At 39.1% G+C, this 25,050-nt stretch overlaps 1 protein-coding gene across 3 annotated transcripts in view; it reads left to right on the forward strand.

The window, feature by feature from the left end:
* Positions 1-25,050, forward strand: part of RSF1 (remodeling and spacing factor 1) — a 112,239-nt gene that overhangs the window by 50,814 nt on the left and 36,375 nt on the right. For 2 of the 3 annotated variants that reach the window (XR_012900792.1, XM_075919498.1), the window contains exons 5-11: positions 785-939; positions 4,468-6,227; positions 8,655-8,864; positions 10,144-10,248; positions 13,509-13,588; positions 19,630-19,684; positions 21,330-21,439. Coding sequence is in view for 2 of the 3 variants with exons in the window: in XM_075919498.1 (XP_075775613.1) it covers positions 785-939; positions 4,468-6,227; positions 8,655-8,864; positions 10,144-10,248; positions 13,509-13,588; positions 19,630-19,684; positions 21,330-21,439 (2,475 nt within the window). In the remaining variant the exon portion in view is untranslated. The remainder of the gene's footprint in view (positions 1-784; positions 940-4,467; positions 6,228-8,654; positions 8,865-10,143; positions 10,249-13,508; positions 13,589-19,629; positions 19,685-21,329; positions 21,440-25,050) is intronic. The other variant, XM_075919499.1, reaches the window with a different exon arrangement.

Consider the following 25,050-nt stretch of genomic DNA (forward strand, 5'->3'; position numbering starts at 1 on the left):
GGTTGACCGCACCACATCTAGACTGCCGCGCTGTGCCGGATCAGCTGATTGTCGGCACAGCATGGCAGCCATTTTAATTTTAATGAAACGGGGATTATGTAGCCTAGACATGGAGCCATGTAGTCTAGACACACCCCCACAGTGCAGCATTACCTCCGTTTAACCTGCTCTCAAAGCGGGTTGTTTTACTGCACTCTGCTTCCTTACTCAAAAGTTTAGATTGGTAACTTTATTTTACTTACTTAAGCGTTAATTTCCACTCATAATATCTGCATCAGTGTAGTAACTATTTTTAAATGCTAAAGTTTTTCTTCTGGGAATTGTTAGGGTGGGATTTTTGAAAGTACTTAAATGCTTTTCAAAAATCCACCTTTAAATGATATTGCTATTCTGTTTCATGAGCGCTACACTACAAGATATTTCAGTGAGGGAATGGGATAGTTGCTAAGGCAAACAAATGGACATTGAGAATAACCAGTTAATATATACAAAACTAATAAAGAATAGAAGCTCAGATTGAAAGCAGGCTGTCTGGAGCCTGAAGGTTGTTGTGGCCACTCAGAAGGGTTAGCAAGGTAGTTTTAATTTTACTACAGATAAAATGGCAAGCCATTTAATCACAAAATGATGGCTATTCTGACTGGACAAAGCCAAACCTCTAGTCTTATAATTTGTAATGCAGCATTCATTTAAGCAGGTGGTATTTTTTGTTAGAGATGGATGGTTTCGGGAAGAGCCAATAAAAGCTTTATCAGACAACTGATTTCTTTTCTTTGTCATCCAGAAGCCGAAATGAGCTGGCTGAGACACTTGAGCTTTTGAAAGCACAAATAGATCCTGCACTGTTGAAAAACAACAACCAGCAGGACAGCTCATCACGTGAAAGCCCTAGCTTAGAAGATGAAGACAGCAAAAAGGAGGAAGAAATATCTCCACAAGGTTTTCTACCCTCTTTTTTACCAAGCTTTAGACATTGTGCTGCATCATAGCAAAATGTTAAACTTGCTTGAAAAATGAGAGGATTAGAATAGGCCGTTTTTGGGGGCGGAGGTGGGGGAATCTCAGGGATGGGGAACCTAAGGCCTGTGGGCCAGATGGAGCCCCCAGCTTACCTTGATCTGGCCCTTGAGGTTCAAAGTCCCACCCACCCCCAGGAGCCCATGCTGGCATTCCAGCCCCCTGCCATCTCCCTGTGGGGCTGGAATACACAAAATCTATCCTGGGCCCCCTTAGGCTCTATGTGCAAGGGGAATGTGAGGTGTGTCTTTCTTTTTCTCAGTCGGGGTCCATGTCAGTGAGGGTTTTTTGTTTTTTTGTTTTTGCTTATGTGCGGCCCCTGACTGATTTTTCTGTGGGACAGCGGCCCCCAAATCAAAAAAGATTCCCCACCCCTGCCTTGGCTATAAATCGCCAAGACATAGCAGGATAAAATTTTTAAATTTTCTTACACATCTTAAAGTTCAAAATAATTTAGGTGCATATGCAGTTTACTTCAAAAAATAACCAAATTACACGTGCATCTTTCAATTTTTAACACCATTGACATTTTGACATTTGCTTTCCTGTCCATTATCTATTCTTCATTTGTCATGGCTTAAGTTTCCACCCAGCGTCACATTTCTAATGGACAATTTGTGTGGTGGGCATAATTGATATTGAACACCAGTCCTATAGTTGGATTGACATTGTTTTTGGCTTTGTATAACAGCCTATGTATTTTTCTTCACTTTAGTAACTTGTTCTTTAAAATCAAGATTAACCCATCAGTTCAAGGTAGCTGTAAATAGTTGGACTTAAGCTACTTGGCAGTCCTGTACTTAATACTAGAAATGAAGACCTATGGTGGGCTTTGTCTGATAACAAGCCTTAACTGTCCACATTTTATTTTTTTCACCAGTGAAGAAACATTATTTCATTCCTTACTGCTTTGTCACTCCATATTTCTGATATGTTGCCTAATTTATTTGAAAAGTGTTAGTTTTTTAACAAAAATCAATTAATGGTAAAGGCTTCTTCTCGTAAAAGACCTAATGTTTCAGGTTCAAAGTAGTTAAAAGCCTATGTTCCTTAGATAAACCAATTTTAATATTAGATTGTATTTTGGGGGAAATTTTCACAGTGGGGGACAAGCTTTCAGGGTTACATTGTAAATTGTTTTACATTCATGCCAATCCTATTAAAAATAATGGTGTGTTATAGATGTAAATATGGGCAGAATTTGCCCGAGTTCTGGCTTGCAAGAAGAAGTTTTCCTGTTTCATTGACATTTTATGCATGTTCTTCCAAATAACTGGAAGAGAAGAAGCAAGTGCTGTAGAAACTGTTAAGAAGCTTTATGGTAGAATTAACTGTATCCTTGCTAATATCAATAATTGAAACAAAGTATGATCTGTATTGATTGATCTATGTTTAATATAACTAAGATATTTGACAATGGATAAAGTTGTAATTAATTACAAATAAGAGATGATTAAAATCTCCCCAATCATTGATACTGCAGAGTTAATTTCAAGCAATGGTCTTGAAATTGTAGTTAGGTAAAAACTGGTCAGGCCAGTTTAAGCTTCCTAAACTCAGGGTTATGCTTTGGCTCTACCTGATTGATTTGAAAGTCTGTTTAGCTGAACCAGTTTTAAAACCTTTTAAAACAGTTCTCCACTGAACACAAGCTCTAAGACATCATGATACATCAGTTCATCAAAGTTCACTACTCATGTTAGACTGGCATCTAATATGTATTGTTTGTAGAATTTCTAGTGCTAGACAATGGGGTTGGGTCTATACCAGACAATAGAATTACTTGTAACTGGGTTCAGGAACAAATAGTTCTGGGAGATCTTAAAACAACACTCCCCTCCTCCCCCCCCCCCCCCCCCCCCCGGATGTACTGTTTGTCCACATTGATGTTGGTATTAAATTATTCCCGTGTAAAAACAGTGCAAACTGAACCAGTTTTTAAATCTGCTTAGTCTACTCCACTCAAGTGGAGTTTTAAGAACTTATAAACAGCAAAAGCCTTCTTTGTGGGTGGATGTGAATGTTTTCATATAGAGAACTAAATCATTTCTTAGACTGGTGAATTTCTCTAGCATAGACAAGATTAGAACAGCTGCTGCCTTCTAATGCTAGAAGCTTGAGGGAGAGGCACGATTAAAAGAAAAAGGTGGCAAAAGAATGAGGTCAGAGACAAAGGAAGAGAAAGTAGAAAAGAGTAGATTTAGAAAATGCATCTTACTCTTATCTTAGGTAAGTATTTCCTTCAAGAAAGTCCAGCACTGCGAAGTTACAGGGCAAGAGAAGCTTGTAAATCACCTAAGTAAGGAGGGAGAAAATGGGATTGGACGTTTCAAAATATTGTCCACCTTTTGACATTGATGGGGGAGTTTGCTTCTCTCTCTGGCTGCCTTCTGAAACTAACTTGGTTTTGTTTGTTTTTTCTTTCAAAGTGCTTTCAGTTTCTCCTCACCACATTCTTTTATATTTCTATGCACTTATTTCCTGTTTGATTATAAGAGTTAAGCTAACTCTTGGATGCCCCCCTCTTCATTTAGAACCAAAACAGCACTTTGGGAAACTTTTAGCTGGAAGAGACTTAAATTAGTGGAGGGAGAAAGGAATAACTTGGTGCTGGGATGTATTGCACTTTGTAATTGTAAAAGCCTTTCAGGTGTTGGAATATCCATTTGTTGACTCCTATCACAATTTCCAATAAGTGTGTATCTCAACTTCTGAGCAAAAACCATGTAATTCTTGGTAGATCTGCTCCTTGCTGTTTTCTCTGATATACTTGTATTCTGCACAAGTTTTGTTTGTGTTAGTCCTGTTGAAGCCAGTGGAACTTCTGTATGTGAAATGAATACAGAATGTATTTATTATTTATATTGTGACAGTACATAAGAGACCCCGTTATGGCCCATGCTGCTTGAGTGTAACTAATACTGGTGAACTTTGTTTCAGGTTATAGTGTTTCAGCTTCTACTTCCTCGCTCTGAAATACAAAAAAATAATAAGTAAACCCCTCTGGATATATTAGTGTATACAAACAAGAGTGTGGCTTGGAGGGGGAAATTTCACTTGAAATTCCACTATAAGGAATTCTGCCAACCATTTTGTTGTAATGAAGTAATTCAAACTATGAAGTCAGACTCCTTTCAAAACTAGTGTTACAGGCCTCATTTGCTTAGATTTTATGTACCTATACTTTTAGGAAAAATGTAATAAAATTGAAAATGGAGCTAAAAGGTCTGCATAAAAATAGATATGGGGCTCTTCTGATAGATACTCTCTTGTTAAGTATAGAATTTGCTTAGGTTTTTAGTTAAACCGAACTGCCTTTCTTTCCCATTCTTTGGCTAATATTTGGAAATCATAATGCCAATGTTAGGCCAAACCCTTAATTTCATTAGAGAGGACTCGACTGTTGTAGGATGCATATTTAGCTTTATTTTGTATGTTATATTTTAACAGAAAATGAATTAAAAATAAAAGAAGAAAAGGAGACAGTGGAGAAACAGTCAAAGCAATTGGAAACCCTTCCTCTACCTACAGTCCCAGCAGATGAAAACATAATGAAAACGGAAAAAATGGAAGAAAAGGAAATTATAAAACTGCCAGTAATAGTAAAGCTTGAAAAACCTTCAGAAAACAATGAGGAAAAGCACATCATCAAAGAAGAAAGTGACTCATTTAAAGAAAATGTCAAACCTGTTAAAGTAGAAGTGAAGGAAAATAAAGTAGAGCCAAAAGATTTAAAAGAAGTAAAAAGCAGCACAGATAAAATAACAGCTCATGAACCTGAGAGATTAGAGTTTTGTGTCAATGCCAAAATCCCCCAAGAAGTTGTGGAGAAATCTGTAGAAGAAAATGAGAAACTTAAAAATGACCAACAGGCAAAGATACCACTGAAAAAGCGAGAGCTCAAGCTGACAGATGACTATGACAGTCCAATAAAGGGGTCCTTGTGTAAATGTGCAACTCCAACAAAGGATGTCTTGAAAGAGGAAGGAAAACTAGAAGAGGAGGCTTTTAAACGAGTCCCTACAATCACTGCTTTATGTCCTGATGGGAAATTGCTAGTAAATGGGGAGGTTAGTAGTGAAAAAGTTGCCCAAAATGTCACCCAAAATAGTAAGTCGGAACATTCCATTAGCACAAAGGAAGACAGCAGCAGCTCATTGAAAGAGAAAAATGGTATAAGTGGGGGGAAAATATCAGACTCTTTGAACTCTGTTAGCAAAATTGTGAAAACATGTGAAGATGACAAAAATGTGCCTACAGATAAAGAGGTAGTTGCTACAGTCTCTGAGGTTTCTTATCAGAAAGTGCCTTTAAAGGAGGGATCTGGTCCCACCGACAAAGAGTCCCTCAATAGTATGACTTCTGAAGTAGCAATGGAGGACTCTTGGAAAACAGAAGACTGTTCCAAGAAACCTGAAGAGAAATTTGCATTGAAAACTAGAAAGGACAGACGGCTACCACTCAAAGAATGTTTAGAAAAGCTGGAAAAGTCCATGAAGACTTCCGCTCCTAAGGAGCCACCCAAACATGATATAACAGATGAAGAGGGTTTGAAAAGTAAAAATGAACTGGAGAAAAAATCAGACTCTCCAAAAGCACCTGAAACCCCTCCGTCATCTATTCCTCCTGTTCCTTCTGAGAAGTCTGTTTCAGAAAAAGAGGACTCAGATTCCAAAAGCATACTTCCTAATGAAAGCAAAGTACAGGAAGGATCATACTCAGAAAAACAAAAGGAGGAGTTTGAAGCTGTCCAGACAGAACCAGATAAACCAGGTAAAGCCCAAATCTCTAATGCAGATGAGTGTTCAGAGACTAATAAGGAATCTGCAGTACAGAAAAACAAATTTAAATATAAACTGGTTTCTGAAGAGAACATCTGTGTAACAGATAACAAGGAAATAACCTCTGAGAGGCAGAAAGAAGGGATCAAGTTAACCATCAGAATCTCCAATAAAAAGAAGAAGCCTGATCCACCTCCCAAGACTCAAGACACTGAGCAGAAGGAAGAGGAGGAAGTCAGTGTTGGTCGCACTTTAAGGAGGTCTCCAAGAATATCTAAACCTACTCCAAAAGTGGTAGAAACTCGGGATCAGAAACCTGACAAAAAACGAGTTGAAGAAGAGGAGGAGAAACTGTCAGCGCTGCAAAAACAGGACCGAAGAGAGGATGTGAAAAAACAAGAGAAGGAATCCAATTCTAAAGTGAGCAAGGTAACACCATTATAGTGCACAGGAGGATAGTTGTTTTTGATCAAAGGAAAACACATCTGTGGAGGAATGTTGGAAAGCATGCCATTACAGTCAGTGTATGCATGTTACTAGTCCAGTAACTTTTGTTTAGGGTAGTGACTGATCTGAAAACAGCCCTCAGGAAAGTGCTAATAGCCGTTAACTTTACAATTTGTAAATGCCAGGATTCTTACATTGAACTTGGTTTAGAATAACTAGTGCAAATTATTTTGTTTTCTAGAAGATTTTATCTTTATTAATCAAACCTTCAGGATGCTCTAAATCCATAGGTTGGATGCTTTAATGATGAATAAAATGCTGACGATTAACTGTGGGATGTATATTCTGATGCCTGGTCAATTTGACAATGATGATAGATTGATGAGAATAAGAAAAATGTTAGATTAAAATAGTACTACTATGTAACAGGAGTTTTCTTCTTAGGAGAGTCTTCTGTTTTAATGGGGTTGAGAGAGAATCTTTTATCTAGGCTGAATGTAGATTTTTTTGGGGTGGGTTTAAGAAGTGTTTTTCCATAAGAAACGTTTGGCTTTCATGCAGTTTCAAGTTTTTTATAGTGTAGAGTGGTGATCTTGCAATTAGAAGACATGTAGGCTACGTCTAGACTGGCATGATTTTCCGGAAATACTTTTAACGGAAAAGTTTTCTGTTAAAAGCATTTTCGGAAAAGAGCGTCTAGATTGGCACGGACGCTTTTCCGCAAAAGCACATTTTGCGGAAAAGCGTCCGTGGCCAATCTAGACGCACTTTTGCGCAAAAAAGCCCCAATCGCCATTTTCACAATCGGGTCTTTTTTGCGCAAAACAAATCTGAGCTGTCTACACTGGCCCTTTTGCGCAAAAGTTTTGCGCAAATGGGACTTTTGCCCAAATGGGAGCAGCATAGTATTTCCACAAAAAGCAATGATTTCTTACAGTAGGAAGTCAGTGCTTTTGCGGAAATTCACGCAGCCAGTGTAGACAGCTGGCAAGTTTTTCCAGAAAAGCAGCTGATTTTCCGGAAAAACTGGCCAGTCTAGACAAAGCCATATAGTCTGCTTTTAGCCCTGTGTAACTGTGACTCTTGAGTTCTTTGACCTGCATGTTTTCTTGAAAAGCTAACTAGAAAACCCAGTATGATAGAAACAATATTTTTCTTTAGTACTCAGGTTAACGAGACCATGTCAACTTGAAATCTAGTTTATTTAAAAAAAACAAAACTAGTTTTTACAGGTGCTATTCCTATTCTGAATCCCTTTACAAGCTTTTTTAGTTCTACAAACACCTTTTCCTATATTTAAAAAAGGGTTTTCTCTTTTCAATTGCGGTGTGAATAACCTTCACAGACAAAATGAGAAATAGATCTTATAGGGGACAAAGTGAACCTGTTTTAGTAAAGTAAGATCAAATGCTTTATATAAACTGCAAAAGTATTGGGATCTTTTTATCTTTCCGTTCTAGTTATCATAGGCACTGCAAGTAACAGTAATACATTAAAAATGAAACAAATATGGTCTTAAATGGACATAACGTTTGAAGACTTAGTAATCTAAATATGTATAGTGAAATACAAAAATTAATATAATTAGGGTTGCCAGGTGTCCGGTTTTGAACCGGACAGTCCAGTATTTGAGCTTTTTGTTCGGGAAACAAATTGAAAAAATATAAATGAGAAAATACAAATGTCTGGTATTTTCTAAATAAGATGTAATGTAGATTGTGATGTAATGTCAAGTGTATCTGGTATTTTTGTTGGAACCGTCTCGCAACCCTAATATATATTAGAGAATTTTGGGCCTGGGCCTGGGCCTGGGCCTGTTGTATAAAACACATGCACAGTCCTCTCAGACATCTTCTTCCTCCAACCTCACAAGCAGAAAGAACTCTTAATGCTGATAGCAATTTATGTCTTACAATATGATGATTCTAAAATAAAATAAAAGTCACATTCTGTAATTCGTTTTTCAAAAAGAAAGCAATATTAGAAATACATTCTCTTTCAGTTGAGGAAAAGCAGCTTTAAATAAAGATGTATTGTTCTTTGGGGGTGAAGCTTACATATTAAAGTTCTCATGTTCGCTTGCAAAATTACCCTGTCAAAGTAGAAATCATAGATTTTGATAGCTCAACAAAAAGGGGCTGAGTCACATTCGAAGGCTTTGTCTTTACATCTTTTAAACCTTATATGAAGTATTTTCTTTGCCTGTACTCCTTAATTTTTTCCCATTTAGTTTTAGTTTTCTTTAGTTCTGTAAGTATTTTGGGACTCAGTGAAAGATTATCTACTCATTGAAACTGCTGTATCATGCTACATTTTCCTGTAGCTATTTTGATTTAAATGAATCAGTTCAGTTTAGAGAATATTTACTTAAACTTAAAAATGATAGTCTCTTTATCGTTGGAATGCTAGGTCACACAGAGAAGCAAAGTGAGGTGGACAGGCACGCGAACACGTGGCAGGTGGAGATACTCAAGTAACGAAGAGAGCGAGGAGTCTGAGAGTGAAGAGAAATCTGAGGAGGAATCTGAGGAAGAGCAGCAAGAGGAAGAAGAGGAACCTGCACCTGCTGATGATGATGAACCATGCAAGAAGTGTGGCCTTCCCAATCATCCTGAGCTAGTATGTTCTTGATCTACAAAATAGTATGATAGAAAAACGTCCACTGATCATTCTGAAAGTCGTGGTTTTTTAGACTAGTAATGTGTAAAATATAGCTATTTCTGCTTTGAGAGAGCTTTCTTCTGAGAGATGTGTAATGATATTTTACAATAAACACTCCTGTCCTGGGAAAAGTGATGGGACAGGTTTAATAGCTAGCAGCAGTAATGGGCCATAGATGAGGCTTCAATAAGTCTGCTATTCATCTTAATACAAACTGTTTTTTTACTGGTGTAGATGTGCCCTCATGGCTTGGAGGTAAGAAGAAATCTCTTTCCAGTAAGATAGTGATAGAAATGTAGCCGTGTTAGTCTGGGGTAGCTGAAGCAAAATGCAGGACGATGTAGCACTTTAAAGACTAACAAGATGGTTTATTAGATGATGAGCTTTCGTGGGCCAGACCCACTTCCTCAGATCAAATAGTGGAAGAAAATAGTCACAACCATATATACCAAAGGATACAATTAAAAAAAATGAACACACATGAAAAGGACAAATCACGGTTTGGCCCACGAAAGCTCATCATCTAATAAACCATCTTGTTAGTCTTTAAAGTGCTACATCATCCTGCATTTTGCTTTCCAGTAAGGTTCCCCTCACATCTCTTTTGCCTGCCTGCTTCCAATCTGGATTTGCTGACTGGCATGATGGTGGCCTGAGGAAGAGGGGGCAGGATTCAGAATCCAGCTTCATATCTTCAGCCTTCCCCAACATTTACTCTCTCTCTTCTCCATCTCATGCTCCCCCACCCCCAAATGCTCAGCCACGTGATGTAGCTTGGCCCACTCCCTGTGAAGCTGCTGAGCTGGCAGGCTGCACCAGGCAGGGAGAGATAGAGGTAGGAGAAACAGCTGGAAGCTGTGGACAGGAACTGCTGCTTTAACTCTGCTGGGAAAAGCAAGAGAGAGCAAGCTAAGAGCTGCAGGGAGGCGCTGCTGGTTTCTAGGAAGAAAGGATATGCTCCTTTCCAGGAGTGGGGGGTCTACCTGAGAAGCGAGTGATTTGAACAATCCAGAGTTAAGGCTGACATTCCAGATATACAAGCTGTACCATGCAGATACATGCTTCATCTTTTCCAAAGCACCCTATAAATAAGTGATTTTGAAGGTTCTGAAGTTTGTATAGATCAGGGCATTTTTCCACAGATGTTTCGACACTTCCTAGGAAATACTTTTAGAACTTGCTACCTGTCATGATGTGCAACATAATGCTAATTTATTACTGGACTTTGTTTCTACAGATTCTGTTGTGTGACTCTTGTGACAGTGGATACCACACAGCCTGCCTTCGCCCCCCATTGATGATAATCCCAGATGGAGAATGGTTTTGCCCACCATGCCAACATGTACGCTTTCTAGTTGACTAGTTTTTAACTCTGCTAGATATTGTGGAGCATCGTTGTTTTATTAACAAACTATTTCTGGTAACCATCTTTCTCAGTTACAAAAATTCCTCTTATTTGGGATGCATCCCTTCAACTAATTTCCCTGCTCTGTTAATAAACTGAGGTGTGAGTGGGGATCTTTTCTTCATGCTTTTTCCTTTGACTTTCTTTTATTAGTAGTAGATGGCTATTGTACTACCAATGTATAGATAGGAGAGCATAACATGATCAGTTCTTTTTCACCTTTCCAATGATTGCACTCAGGACATTATAGAATTGGAAAATATTTATTCTCATAGTTTTTCCTGTAAGAAAGACTGAATGTTTCAGCCTGACTAGGGAGCACTAAACATTGGGAAGTGCAGCACAAGTCAAGGAAGCAGACCCTGGTTGGATCATGCTGTCAGTTGCCTGTAGCAAGCCAGCAGGACCAGGCTTGTGATATGCCAGGCAGACTCTGAGAGCAAGTGCTGTCATTACCCAACTGCAAGCAAATTTCAGTGCTTTCTCTAATGAGACTGGATGCTACTATAAAAATATTTCAGTGCAAGCCTATGGCTGGCCTTTATGTGAACTAGAAGGTGCAAAAATCATGAGTTCTGCAGGGCAGATGCCTGGAGTTTTGAAGGCTGAAGTGTGACTAGTACCTTTCCTACTGCGGTGACTGGGGAAGAGTTAGGTACTTTATAGAGGCAGGCTTGTGGATCTTGTACCCCATTTTTGCTTCCAACATGGCTTGATCACTTGCACGTCACAAAACAGGGCTGCAAATGTGCAAGAGGAGATCCTGCTCAGTGATTATTCAGGCCCTACCAATTTCACGGCTGTGAAAAATGCATCACAGATCGTGAAATAAGCCCTTCCCCATGAAATCTGATGTCTCCTTGTTCCTAGGAACACCCCCATCAAAGGGGGATTTCTACCTCCAACTGGACATGGGAAGGACAGGACTTGTATCTCCCCTGTAAAGTCCTTTGTTAGTGGGAGAGGGGGACCATGCCAGACTCACTTCTGGGTGCCTTCTGCTGCTGCAGGACTCTGGGACTTGGCAGCAGCCTGAGCTGCCTGCAGCTGAGTGTGGGGCTAGGAGTGTAGCACTTTCTGCAGTTGTGCAGAGAGAGAGCAAGTGTTGTTCCTCCCAAGCCAGTCAGGACTAGCAGCAAGGAGTCCGTAGCATGGGCTGTTCCCAGCAGCAAAGGGGAAATCAGACCCACTTCTACCTCTTGCAACCTCCTGTTGTTGCAAGAAGCACTGCGCTTGGTGCCTTCAGAGTCTAACAGTCTAACTCTGAAGGCATCACAGAAATTAGAGTGGCAATCCCATGTTGCCCCTACAACAGGTTTGCAACTCCTCCCACACACAATCTCTTTTTGAGTCAGGATCCCCACAGTTACAATATCATGAAATTTCAGGTTTAAATACCTGAAACCATTAAATTTACCAATTTTCAAGTTCTGTGGCTGTGAAATTGGCCGTAATGTACTGTGAATTTGGATAGGGCCATAGTGTTGATGTATAACTATATTGTGCATCAAAATTTGCCTGTTTTTGTGGGTTTAAGTATTTTTAATGTAAATAATTAATGAGTTGTATATGTAAGACTTTTTTTCTTTACAAAGTTAGATGTGGTTCTTGCACGTTATTATATATAAAGCACATTCCACTAAGGTGCTATTGGCTGTGTTCACTAGTTCCTAATAAATACATAATAAGGAATAATCCCACCTAAAACTACAAAAATGACATTTTAAATGTGATGAAAGGTTCCATGGTAAGTGCGGTAAACATACTTTTGGGAAGAATTCTTGCACATGTAACAAGTGTAATGGGAAAAGGTATGACTCATGCTGAGAGAGCAAAGCAAGTTCTTGTAGGGGAGACTTACTTACAACAAAGATCAGCTCAGCTGCTGACCTAAGCCACAATGGTAGAATCCCTACAAAGCAGGTGATATGTCTGTGAATAATAGCCACCTAGGTAATGACTTGATTATTATCTTGATATTAGATGTGGATATTTTATTTTTTTTTAAATATTTTAATAAATAGAAACCGAGTGCTATGTGCTATCCAGTTAAAGAATAAAAATATAAGTTTATAATATAAAAATATAAACAATAAATAGTGTGGGAAAGAGGCCAAAACATACTGTTTATGTGTGTATAAAAATAAAATATTAGCTACCTTAGAAATATGTTTATTCTAAACACTCATCTTTAATAGATACACTGGCCAGACTGCTTTCTGCAGTAGATGCTTCTCACCAGGAGGGTTTATCTGAGTAGTAAAACTTGAAATTTATGCTAAAGCGTACCTTAAATTTAGGAAGACTAAATCTTCAGTACCTGCCCTTTCTGGGCTGTCCGCTGCCCGCGTGTTCCACGGCTTTGCTCCCCGTCCCCCTGGTCTGCAGACCAGGAGAGGGGGAGCAAAGCAGAGCAAAGCCGCGGAGCCCGAGGGCAGCAGGACAGCCACAGTGCGTCTGGGCTGTCCCGCTGCCCCCGTGCTCCGCGGTTTTGCTCCGGACGCCTGTGGTACAGCAGCTGGGGTGCTGCCGGTTGGTCCCGTAGCGCCGCTCTGGGCGCTACTGGATCATCCCGGCAGCACCCTAGCTGCTCTGCCCCAAGCGTCTTGATTCAGCCACTGCTGGTCAGTTTCAGCAGCGGCTGAATCAGGACACCTGGGGCAGAGCAGCTTGGGTGCTGCTGGGTTGGTCCAGTAGCGCTGAGGAGCGGCGGCGCTACTGGACCAACCCAGCAGCACCCCAGCTGCTCTGCCCTAGGCGTCCCCAAGTCAGCCGCTGCTGAAACTGACCAGTGGCTGACTACAGGAAGCCCCTGCCCCGGGCTTCCTGGAATCAGCCGCTGATCAGTTTCAGCAGCAGCTGACTTGGGGATGCCTGGGGTTCTTAAGTTGAATCTGTATGTAAGTCAGAACTGGCGTCCAGATTCAGCCGCTGTTGAAACTGATCAGTTTCAGCGGCGGCTGAATCTGGCCGCCAGTTCCGACTTACATACAGATTCAACTTAAGAACAAACCTACAGTCCCTATCTTGTACGTAACCCGGGGACTGCCTGTACAAAGAAAACGAGGAATTTGAAGTATCCCCATTCCAGATATCGCTAAGGCAAATGTGAAAACAGTGAATTAAGAGTCTAAATAAATTGATTAATGAAAGTATTTGCTTATGCAAGAAACTAATACTATGTATTATCCCTCTAGAAATTACTCTGTGAGAAGTTAGAAGAACAGTTGCAAGAGCTGGATGTTGTATTGAAAAAGAAGGAGCGGGCAGAGCGAAGGTACTGAAACATAATTGGTTGTGTTCACACTGCCAGTTGCTAGATAAAGAGATGGAAGTAATTGATCAAGCCTTAAATAGACCTGAATAAGTGTGCTAATGAGACCTTGAGCTGATACACTTGTTTTTGATCAATACCTATGAACTTCCCATAAATCAGGGAGTTTACTGCCAGCAGCAGATCTGGAGAAGCTTGCAAGAAGGTAGAAGAGAAGTGTCCAATAGTTAAAGATGAAGAGATGGTGTTTACTGTGCTTCAGTCATATCTTCTGAACATGGTTTGGTCCTTCTTACTCTTGTAGTTTTAATGATTTTCAGCACTGGTTCATCTGCACCGTTTGCTAATAGTCAGCAATGTCTAAATTTCCTGGTGTAGTCAAGTTCTGAATCACCTGACTTGGTTGCAGAAGTTTCTAATGTAATGTGCTGTACAGAGTCCTGTTGCCTTTTTCACTTAGATTAGCTTGAAACTTCATCTATACAACAGGATTACACTATTGCAAGTTACAGTGGTTCAAGTAAACAAAGTCTGGGCAAAACATCCTCCGCGGGCCGGATCCGGCCTCCCGAGCCACCAGATTTGGCCCACAGATGCAGCAGGAAACCTCAGGCCTGCTTGCCCCGCCCTTGCATGACGCTCAGAAAAGCGGCTGCTGGGCCGTTTGTGTTCCACAAACTGTGAGCAGAGGGGAGGGAGGAGTGGTGCTTTATGCATTGCTTCCACCCCCAGCACAATCCCATTGGCCGGTTTCTGGCTTTTTATATTTAAGAACATAAGAATGGCCAGACCAAATGGCCATACTGGGTCCATCTAGCCCAGTAGCCTGTCTGCCATATTTAAATGGGAGATGCGTGTTTGTAGAGCAGGCAGTGTGTGAGGCACCACTCCCTCCTCCCCTCAGGCTCTTTATTTGCAGAGCACATGGTCCTTGCTGCCAGGTCCTCAGAGAAGAGGCATGAAGGAGGCGGGGCAAGGATATTTGGGTGTGAGGTAGCTCTTACATTGCACTTAAATTCAAAAAGTGATCTTATGGTTAAAAAGGTTGGAGACCATTGCTCCAGGCACTGCTGGGCGGAGGGCAAAGACCTCCTGTGCTTCCCCTGCTCCCCAGGCCAATCAGTGTCTGTGGGTAGGTAAACACAGGAAGCCTCTTGGCCCTATCCCTTCTGCCTAAGGCCCTGCCCATTGCAGGGCAGCCTGCAACCACTTCAGAAATTTGTGAAGTGGCCCCCCTTCAAAAATTATTGCCTACTCCTGAAGTAAGCAGTTATAATTTGAGATGGAGTGTTCTGTTCATCCTAGGCTATGTCTAGACTATGCTGAAGTTTCAAAAGAGGTACTTCCAATCTCACTTTTGAAAATGAGGTTTACGCAGCTTTTTGAAACGGGAAGCGTTTGCCGGAAAAAAACACATTACAACTACTTTCACTTTAGAAAGCTCCGCCTTCAAATGTGAGAGCAGAGAAGATATGCAAATTCCCGGGGAATTTACATATCCTCTTTCGAAACTTCAGCATAGTTTACACGAGCCCTTAGACATTATCCCGGTTAGTGTAAATCAACACTCTGTCCTACAACTGTGGGGTTGTGCATAGCAGTCACACAGTTCCCATCAGAGATATTTTAAACAGATTTGTGAGTGGTAATCCAAGATTGGGAGAAGTGCCATATTACAGTGTCCCCTTAAAAATCAACTTTTAACTCATGCACAGTAAAGAAATTTTTATTCTCTTTTTATTTATGATACTGCAGGTGGTACATGTCAGAGCCATGGCTTTTTTGTTTGTCTGTTTTTATAAAATGGGTTTTGTATTAAAGTTATATTAATGCAACATTAACAGTTGAAAACTTTAAAAGCTGGGAAATAGTGAAAAGTTAAGGTTCTTCCTAGCAATGTTAACTATTTCACATAGCAGATGTATAGTATTTTTGCATTCCTAAACGTTAAAATAGCACATGCTGATTTGTCGTCCTCATTGTCAATCTCTCTTGCTTTTTAAATTTGCAGACACAGAGTTGCATTGTTGTAGGTTTTGTTACAATTTTATAGAACACCACACTGTTCACATGTTATATCTGTTTTATATGGTGAAAATTAATATAAGAACAAATGTTTAGCAGTCTAATCTTCCAGTCAAGATGGTATCGTTTCCTGTTCTACATTTGATATTTGCTGCCTTTTGAAGCATCTGTTGGTAGGTGAGGCAGGACAGTAAACTTGATGTTATAACTTTATGATCTGGTCTAGTTCTGCATTATTATGGTATGTTACACGTGAAGAGGGTAAGACTCATGTCATAGTGGTGTCGGAATCGTCTAGGGTCTCAGACTATTTTTTTGTCACAGTACAAGTACAGTTAGCTAAAATAGGAAAATAAATGTTTTTTGGCTCACAAAAGCAAACCGTTCTTAACAATATTTGATGTACCAAAACTGAAGTTTTTTAGTCTTTCCCTTTATTGAAAAGAGAATCTCTGGAAGGGGGTTTTTGTGCAAAAAGGCGCCATCTGCACAGTGCTTTTTTGCGCAAAAACCTCTTGCGCAAAAGGGAAAGGAAGAGGAAATGCAAATGAGAGTGTGACATATGCAAATGAGCACTCCATTTGCATTTCCTCTTGTGGAAGAGGCTCGCAGTTTAGACATAGCCTGAGTACTGTGGTCTGACCCTTTGTATCACTGCAGTAACATTGCTGAGTCTCCTCATTTTGACTATTTTCCAGGTAACTCAGGGTTTAACTTGGCAACATTCAAAGTCCTCATTGAAATTGGTTCAGCAGTTTAGCAACACATCAATACAGCCCTAAAATGGCAGGTTGTGGGAAACTAATTTTTAACTAGCACATTTACCTGGCATTGCTCGTGTCCTTTAAGGAGGGGCTCAGGGCAGTGAGCTGAGGATGCGGGAGGTGTTGGAATCAGAGTTGGGGGGTGAGGAGGCACTCTGGGCAGGGGATTGTGTGTATCTCTGTAAGGAGGTGGGCAGGGGTGTATTAGGGCTGCTTGCTCTTCCCCTTCCTGACCCTGTCAGGGAGTGAGAGCAAAGTGCACAACTTGTGTGCACTCTGTTCCTCAGCCAGAGTGAGAAATGCAGCAAACTGTGCACTTTCTCCTCACTCCCTGATGAATGGGAGCTGACAGCAATGTCCCTGTACAAATTTGGGGGTGCACTTCAGTCCCTGTTCCCCCCTTCCCCCTGCCTTCTCTAAAGGGCAACTCAAGGGTGGGAGGTTTGGGGCTGGGGCAATCCTGGATGGGGCAGAGGCAGCCCCAGTCAGCCCTTTTCACCTTCCTGTTGATTCTATTTCTGTATGGTTTTATGAAAAGCAATCCCATTCTAGGCACATCCCATTTTCCTGGCCACAATCAAATTCTTACCTTGCTTTAAGTTATGATAAGAAGAAGCTGCATACTGAATTTGGTGGTCCTAGCTCTTAACTGATTAAGAGTTCTTGAACACACGTACACAGACACACAGACAAATACATAGTAGATGAAAACCACTGACTCCATGATTACAATGACAGATGTGACAAAAATGTAGACTTCGGTCAGAATATTTTTCTCCTGCTCCGGGCTTATTGAATTTCAAGGGTTTTATTTATTTATATGTCTACTAACATTTTATAACCATATTCTGCCACCAGATGGAAGCAGAGGACACTGAAGATTTTGCCGATACTGTTTTCTATTTAAATCAGGGGTTCTCAGATCTTTTCAGCGGGTGTACAAAATATTTGTTGTCTTCTGGGACTACTTACCTGTTCAGGGTCGCCTCTTCATCCATTCCCAGTATCATGGATTGCCTCCTCTCATTCATAATGTCATATCATGTCCCCGTGGCAACTGGTGCAGTTAGTTGTGCAGAACAATAATAGTGTGAGATAATGTGTATCTGGGTTCTTTTAGTCAGTGCAGTTGAGCAAATTAGAGATAAAGAAAGCCAATGCATCTCCATGATAGGCAATCTGAAAATTGCTGGTTTAAATGTTGAACCTTCATTTGTTTGTTGTTGGTAAGGAAGGTTCATGTTTCATTTGCCTAAGCCCTTCGCTATAACATTCCAGGCTCTGTTTTTAATGCTTTTTTAAAAAATTCCCTAATTTCCTAAATAATCTGTTAGGGTTGCTGACTATCCGAATTAGGAGCAATACTGGTAGAATTTTACTCTTCATTCCCTTGTACTGTACTTATTTTTTTATTTTTAGGGTGCGTCTAGACTACATTCCTCTTTCAAAAGAGGAATGTAAATGAAGGAAATTGAAATCTCATGCTTCATTTGTATAATCATGTCCAATCGCTTTGTTGAAAAAGATTTTTTTGGAAAAAAAAGCAGTTTAGACATGGTTCTTTAGGGGGGAAAAAACAACCCTTTTTCGAAAGAACCCTTATTCCTGAAAAAATAAGGTTTAAAGGGTTGTTTTGGAAAAGGGTGTTTTTTTTTGAACAAACCATGTCTAGACTGCTTTTTTTTTTTCAAAAAAACCTTTTTCGAAAAAGCAATCAGACGTGATTATGCAAATGAAGCACGAGATTTGTAAATCTGTGCTTCATTTGCATTTTTTATTTCCTTCATTCATGTTCCTCTTTCAAAAGAGGAATGTAGTCTAAATGCACCCTTATTGATTGATTGCTTCATGGGAAATAAGTGGAAGAAGCAATGAATCCCAGTACAGAAGGAATTTTGATTATTAAAACTTTTACATTTGTGTTCTCCCCTTTCGTAGCTTCTTCTTTTACATTAAGAGATTATTTTTCATGCATTGCCCTTAATTCAAATCTGCTAAACAAATGAAGTAATTTTCTCTTCACCCACTCAGATCTCATAGCACTTGGAGAGAGAAAGTTTCTTTTTTATTTATAAGGTTAGGGAACTGGCACTAAGATAGCAAAGTAGGTATTTTCAAATAAAGCCAAAAATATCAGTACAAGTGTTACTCTGCAGTAATATAAAATTATGACAGCATGTGGCTTCATTACACAGCTTTAGGAAAACTATTCAGAATCTAGTTTACTGTTATGTCAACTTTATTTTGGAAACAATATTTACAGGTTTTTTCTAAAAATAAAATTGGACATACTCTCTGCAATTAGTTGGTTAGAAGAGTATTGGCAAAAGGAAGTCTTGTTCAAATGTGCAGTCATAAGTATATTTCAAAATCTTGATCTGCTATCAGATAAATGTAAACATTGGGAAATATAGTTTCTTGCATAGATGTTTGCAACTGTGTACTATTATCTGTCTGCTTGTAACTAACACATACAAATTTAAAGTTACTATGCATATCGGGTATTTGCTTGTGTGTGAATAATTAAATGCATACACAGTGCATGCAAATGTGATTTGGACATGCAATTGTGTGTGTTCACATGCAGCTGCTTATTGCCAACTTTAAAGATCTGATTTTGATTGACAATATATCCATTCAGGATCTGTTTCAGCTGAGAAAAACACATACGCATAGCACTATGGCCTTAATTCTTGCTTTCTGTTTTAATAGTACAGTAGGATTCTCAAAGTTTAAGGACACCTCAGGAATGGAAGTTAACTGAAATGTTTATAACTTTGAGTAAAGTGTTATTGTTCTTTCAGAAATATACAGCTGAACATTGACTTAATACAGCTTTGCAACTTTAGTATACAGAAGAAAAATGCTGCTGTGAACTATCTTAATTTAAATGAAACAAGCTCAGAAACAGTTTCCTTACCTTGTCAAATATTTTTTAAACTTTCCCTTTAAGTAATGTACATTTAACACAATACTCTCTTTTCTTGGTGTCTGTTCCTCTTAGACACTTGCGGTTGTCTGAACTGTCTGTAAAGTAACCAGTTTAACATATAAAGGAAACTGTGAACCTTCAAGACCTAGCTACTACTAACTACTAATGTTAATCAAGGTCTGGAAACTTTGTAGTTTGCAGTGAGACAACTCATAGGGCTCTTTCTTCCTGACTGCATGAACAGCTGTGAATGTTATTGATTAGAGTGGTTTTTTTAATCTTAGTTTTTGTGAACAATTTTTAAAAAAATTTTCTCTCCCAAGGAAAGAGCGATTGGTGTATGTGGGCATCAGCATCGAGAACATCATCCCACCACAAGTAAGTGTTCTGTTCTTTATTTCATTGTCTGCAATAAGGGATTTACTTCCTAAGATTTTTGTCATTCTTAAAAGAAAACTGTCAACATTATTTACATTCAAAATTTTACCACACAGAACTAGTGTTGTGCTTAAACACATGTTTAAGTTCTTTGCTGGATCAGAGACTAAATACAGTTTACTGCTCTGTGTTGCAATTTGCTGTTTTATGTATTGATAATGAAAATAATTTGAGTCCTTTTAGTATATCGAACTTGATGAAAAAATATCTGGACTTCTCCAAAAAGTGACGTCACAGTGATATTGACTGCTTTGCATTATCACCCAACAGTCCCTGTATGATCACAGGGAGGAGACACTCAAATGTTAGGAGTGGCAAATGCTTTTTCAAGGCAAATGAATTAATTAACAGGTAGATGAGAATTAATTCATTGGCTCACCTTTTAGATATTAATTGTTGTTGGTTTCTTTTGGGGTGGAGAAAACTTGTTCAAATTTTAAAAGCTTAAAACTTTATGAATAGTGCTAAGTAAAATACTCCACTAGCAATTAAGACATTATTTACCTTTTAAAATTCTGATGATCACTTTCCTGATAATAGGGAAGTCAGTTATGCATCCTCAAAGATATTTTCTTGTATTTTTTAAACTACACTGTTAAATAAAGGACGAGCTCTTTGTTTTTGGTGCCAATATAATTTGGGACTTTCTAAAAAAACCAGTTGCTGTCTGGCATTCTCTTAACTCTGCAAAAAGCCTACAATAACAGTGTTATGATTTTGGTTTTTATATTCACAAAAGTCAGAAAATTTAAAGCTATAGTGCCCATAACATCGATAACTTGTCTCCTGCTATCAGTAGAATCTTATGTTACTAGATATTGTATTCACTGTTTGTCTTAATGAAAGTGTACCTTCCTTTTTTTGTTTTTTAAAATCAGATTGGGGAAAAAATATTTTGCTCCTCCAGAACTTGTGTTTTTCCCTCAAACTCATCTTAAAGTGATTTTTCTAACAGATGAGTTAATCCATGCCCAGTAAGTGAGCTCACACCTTTTGATAAGAGCAAAAAATTCAACCCAGAGGTCATTTTTGTTGAAAACTAAGATTCTGGCAATCATGGCATAGAATTAAAGCTCTTTCCAGAGGGGGACTAAAAATGTACCACAAAAAGGTATGCAATGAGGTGGAGGGGAGCGTGATATGGATCTTTTTCGCAAGAGCTGTCAGCTGTCTAGAGGATGTGATCAATAGTGCGCGCACACAAAAATCCCAGTTTACAATGGCTGCAAACATGTATCAGCAATTGTCTTGTTCAACTGTAGCATGGAGAAAACCTGAAAGTGTCACCTCAACTAGAAGCATTTTGTCAGTTTTGTTACTGTAATCTGCATCCTCAGTTCAGGAACTTAAAAGTTTGTGTTGCCCTTATTATGTATAGAACCACAAGGAGAACAGGCTACCTGTGACCTAGGTACCTGTATACAAGGCAGCCACTTGGAAACTTGAAATGTTTTGCATTCGCCACTTCTCTGTTTGACATGACAATAGACAATTCTAGCTCAGACCTCCTAAAACTTGAGAGAGGAGACAAAGCCCTGGGACATCTGCCCTAATGTGTCTGACTCTTGTTATCCAACTTCAACAGGAGCCAGAAATACCAGAAGGTCTGGAAGAAAAGAAGAAAGATTCCAAAAAGTCAAAATCAAAACTGCTCGAAAGGCGGTCTACTAGAACACGGAAATGCATAAGTTATAGGTAGGCAGCTTGTTCTCCAATTGGAGAACATTTTTAATATATTGCCATTTCCTCTGTCCATCCAGTCACTTGCTTCTTAGAGGTATTGTTTTTGGTTAGCCAACTGATATAGTGTCTTCAGTCTTACTTTTGAATACTGCACAAGATTGCCAAGCACAGTAAACTTCCGATAATCCGGCACCTTTAGGACCCAGGGGGTGCCAGATTATCAGATATGCCGGACTATCGGAAGGGGGGGCTATGAGAGGTCTGGGGTAGGGTGGGGGGGATGCCACCCCAGACCCCTCATAGCCCCCCCTTCTGATAGTCCGGCTCTGCCTCAAGTGTCCCCGATTCAGCCGCTGCTGGTCAGTTTCAGCAGTGGCTGAATCTGGGACACCTGCAGCAGAGCAGCTGGGGTGCTGCCGGGTTGGTCCGGTAGCGCCGCCCCTCGGCGGTGCCAGACCATCAGGAGTGCCGGAGCATTGAATGCCAGACCAATAGAGCTTTACTGTATAAAGCAAAGCCACTTTTTATGACTGTGTAAGAGAGGATATACGATATTTAGCCAAGTGGTATAAGATTTAGAGCCATCTTTAGAAATTATTTTATTCTTATTGCAGTGCATGTAAAATACTAATCTTTTCTCCCCTATAATGGAAGATGAACTAATACAAATATCTGAAAACTTTGGGTTCCTATTCCTTTTTCTCTGTACGCATCTGAAGGAATATACAAACGAAAACCTTATCAAAGTGAGAAAAATGAACTTTACCTTTGCACAAGAGTTGGAAACAGAATAGTCAAGTCACCATTGCTTCCAAATAGTTATTGCTAACAGGGTCATAAGATTTCTTCCCCTCCCCCCATAGTAGGTTCTAAAACTGTGCTATAGATTACTTATTGAAGCAGTCTGTAGTATGGCATGGCTCTACTTTCAGTGAGGAATAGGGCATTAATATAAAATGGTGAATTTGCCGTCATTGTTGTTCACTGAGCACTCAGGAACTTTCTCTTTGTTAACTGTGGATACTTTTCTGTACATTCCTTAGATAACAGCAGATGCCATACTGAGGAAAGTGTCGCTGCTAGTATACAAAATTCAATATCACTTGTAAGAGGCTTGATCCTAAGGGCAGGTTTTTATAGATTTGCTATCATGTTCCTGACAATTGAGGCACCACTAACCCAGTAGAGAACATTTTGGCCTGTAGGGAATTTTGACAGAATTGCAGGGGTTTATAAAATCCTATAGGGTTAGTGATTTTTAAATTGAAATAATTTGTTTCATACAGTATTATATTTGAAACTCAGTCTTGCTATATAAAATGATAGATAGGTATATCTTGCATAGTAAATCACTGATGTCTTAGAATATGTGTATGTATTTGTGTGAGTGTGTATTGTCTGTACACAACTTCAGATTCATAGATATACAGTGGAAATCTAGAGTATGTTAATGAGAACTGCATAGGCCCTCTTTCAATGAGGGGAAATAAACACTAAGGTCTTGTTTTGCTCATAAATTAATCTATAAAAATATATTAGTTCTGTTCAGATTCTTTGGCTACATCTAGACTAAGCAGTTTTTGTGGGATACCAGAATTAACATGCAAAAACCCCACTGTGTCCAAGGAACACGTTTGCTCTTCTGATTTTTTTCACAAAAGAGCAAACGCACTCTTTCAGGAGCCCCGTATACCTCATTTCACGAGGCATACGGGCTCCACTGAAAGAGGAGGCTGCCCCATCTAGATAAGGCCAAATGGCAGAAAAGCCTCTTCTGAAAAAATCTAGTGAACTATAAACCTGCAGAAGAGCAAGCTGACATCTGTTCTGCCTCATATACGGAAAGACAATTGTCAGCTAATGCTTAATTCCAAAATATTTATTAATACTGTTATACAGAATAGTTCCAAACACAAAGTGAAGTTCAGAGATTTTTGTTAGGAGAAAAAAATCTTGTTTGGAAGTACCTCACCAAGGTATTTCAGATTGCTTATTTTACCATAAATGCACTTTAAAGGTGACATGCAAATTTGCTTCTTTATAATATACAAACAAGGCCAGACATTTTTTATTATGAAGAAAATCTGCTTGTTTTCACACACAGAAATATCAGAAAAATTAGGATTAGTTTTTTATGTTTTGCATGTAAAGTACAGAACAAGGATCTCTCTTGCTCATTCAGTTAAGGGCCGAGCCCTTATCAAAAGAGGTTTCCTTTAGCTATTAGGCATTTAAATTAAAAAGATATGTGGAAAAATAAAAAGGTAGAGTTTTCTCTGTCTGAATAAAATTTATTTCCTTGGACAATAATCCAGTTTAATTTATTTATATCTGATGTTAGAGGCCTACTAGCTTTTTTTTTCATCCATAATGTCCTCCAGCGAAACCAAGGTAGACAAGGCTTAAATTTTCAGATGAAGAAACAAAACAAACTCTTTTTAAACAAAAACCCACCTGTCTTCTTCTGTACATCACATCAAAGAAGGAACAGATTCTGTTTTCCCCTATTTGCAGGTTGCTTTTAAATTGCTTTCTTTATGTATAAAGTAACATTCAAAATTGTAAAGACTGCTATAGCAAAAATATGTTGACTACTTTGATTTTCTCCTTCGTTTACATCCTATTTAAATCTGTAAATAATAGCTACCATAATAAAATTAAATGTAGCATCCTTGTTGGGGTTGGAGAATACCAAAGAAGTCCATCACAGTTGCATTTAACTTCAGAAAGAGGAGTTACACAAAAATGAAAAAGGTAGGTATATGGAAATTAAAAAGTACAGTCACAACAAAAGCCTGCAAGCTGCATGGAAACTTGACAACATCATAGAGGCTCAAATTAAAAGTGTTTCCCAAATTAAAGATATAATAAGTGAACCAAAATAGTGCCACCATGGTTAAACAACAAAAGATAAGAAAAATAAAGGAGCGTAAACACTGCAAAGTGAAGTGTGAAAATATAATAAGGCAAGCCAAAAAAGAATTTGAAGAGCAGCTAGCCAAAGACTCAGAATAACAGCAACATTTTTCAATATATCAGAATCAGGAATCCTGCCAAACAATTGGTGATGCCATTGGACGATTGAGGTGCTAAAAGAGCACTCAATAGATGAGGCCATTGAAGAGAAACTAAGTAAATTCTTTGTATCAGTCTTCATAATTGAGAGAGAGACCCAAACCTGAGCCATTCTTTTTGTGATAGATCTGAGTAACTGTCCGTGATTTAGGTATCAATAGAGGAGGTTGTGAAGCAAATTGATAAATTAAATAGCAAATAAGTCACCAGGACCAGATGGCATTCACCCAAGAGTTTTGAAGGAACTCATACATGAAATTATGGAACCACTAAGGGTGCATCTACACTGCAGGATTTAACTCGAAATAAGCTGTGCAAATTGAGCTGTCAATTGCGTAGCTTATTTCAAAATAGGGAGCATCTACACAGCACTTTTTTCGAAATAGAGCACTCTTCCTCCAACTTCTCTTATTCCTCATACAATGAGGGTTACAGGAATCAGAGCAAGAAGTCCTCCAGCTTGACAGTAGTTTGACACTATTTTGAAATAACTGCCTGCTGTGTAGATGCAGACTATATTATTTCGGAATAGCGCTAGTTATTTCGAA

Source organism: Pelodiscus sinensis, chromosome 1 (genome assembly GCF_049634645.1).
Source record: "Pelodiscus sinensis isolate JC-2024 chromosome 1, ASM4963464v1, whole genome shotgun sequence".
NCBI classification, from domain to species: Eukaryota; Metazoa; Chordata; order Testudines; family Trionychidae; genus Pelodiscus; species Pelodiscus sinensis.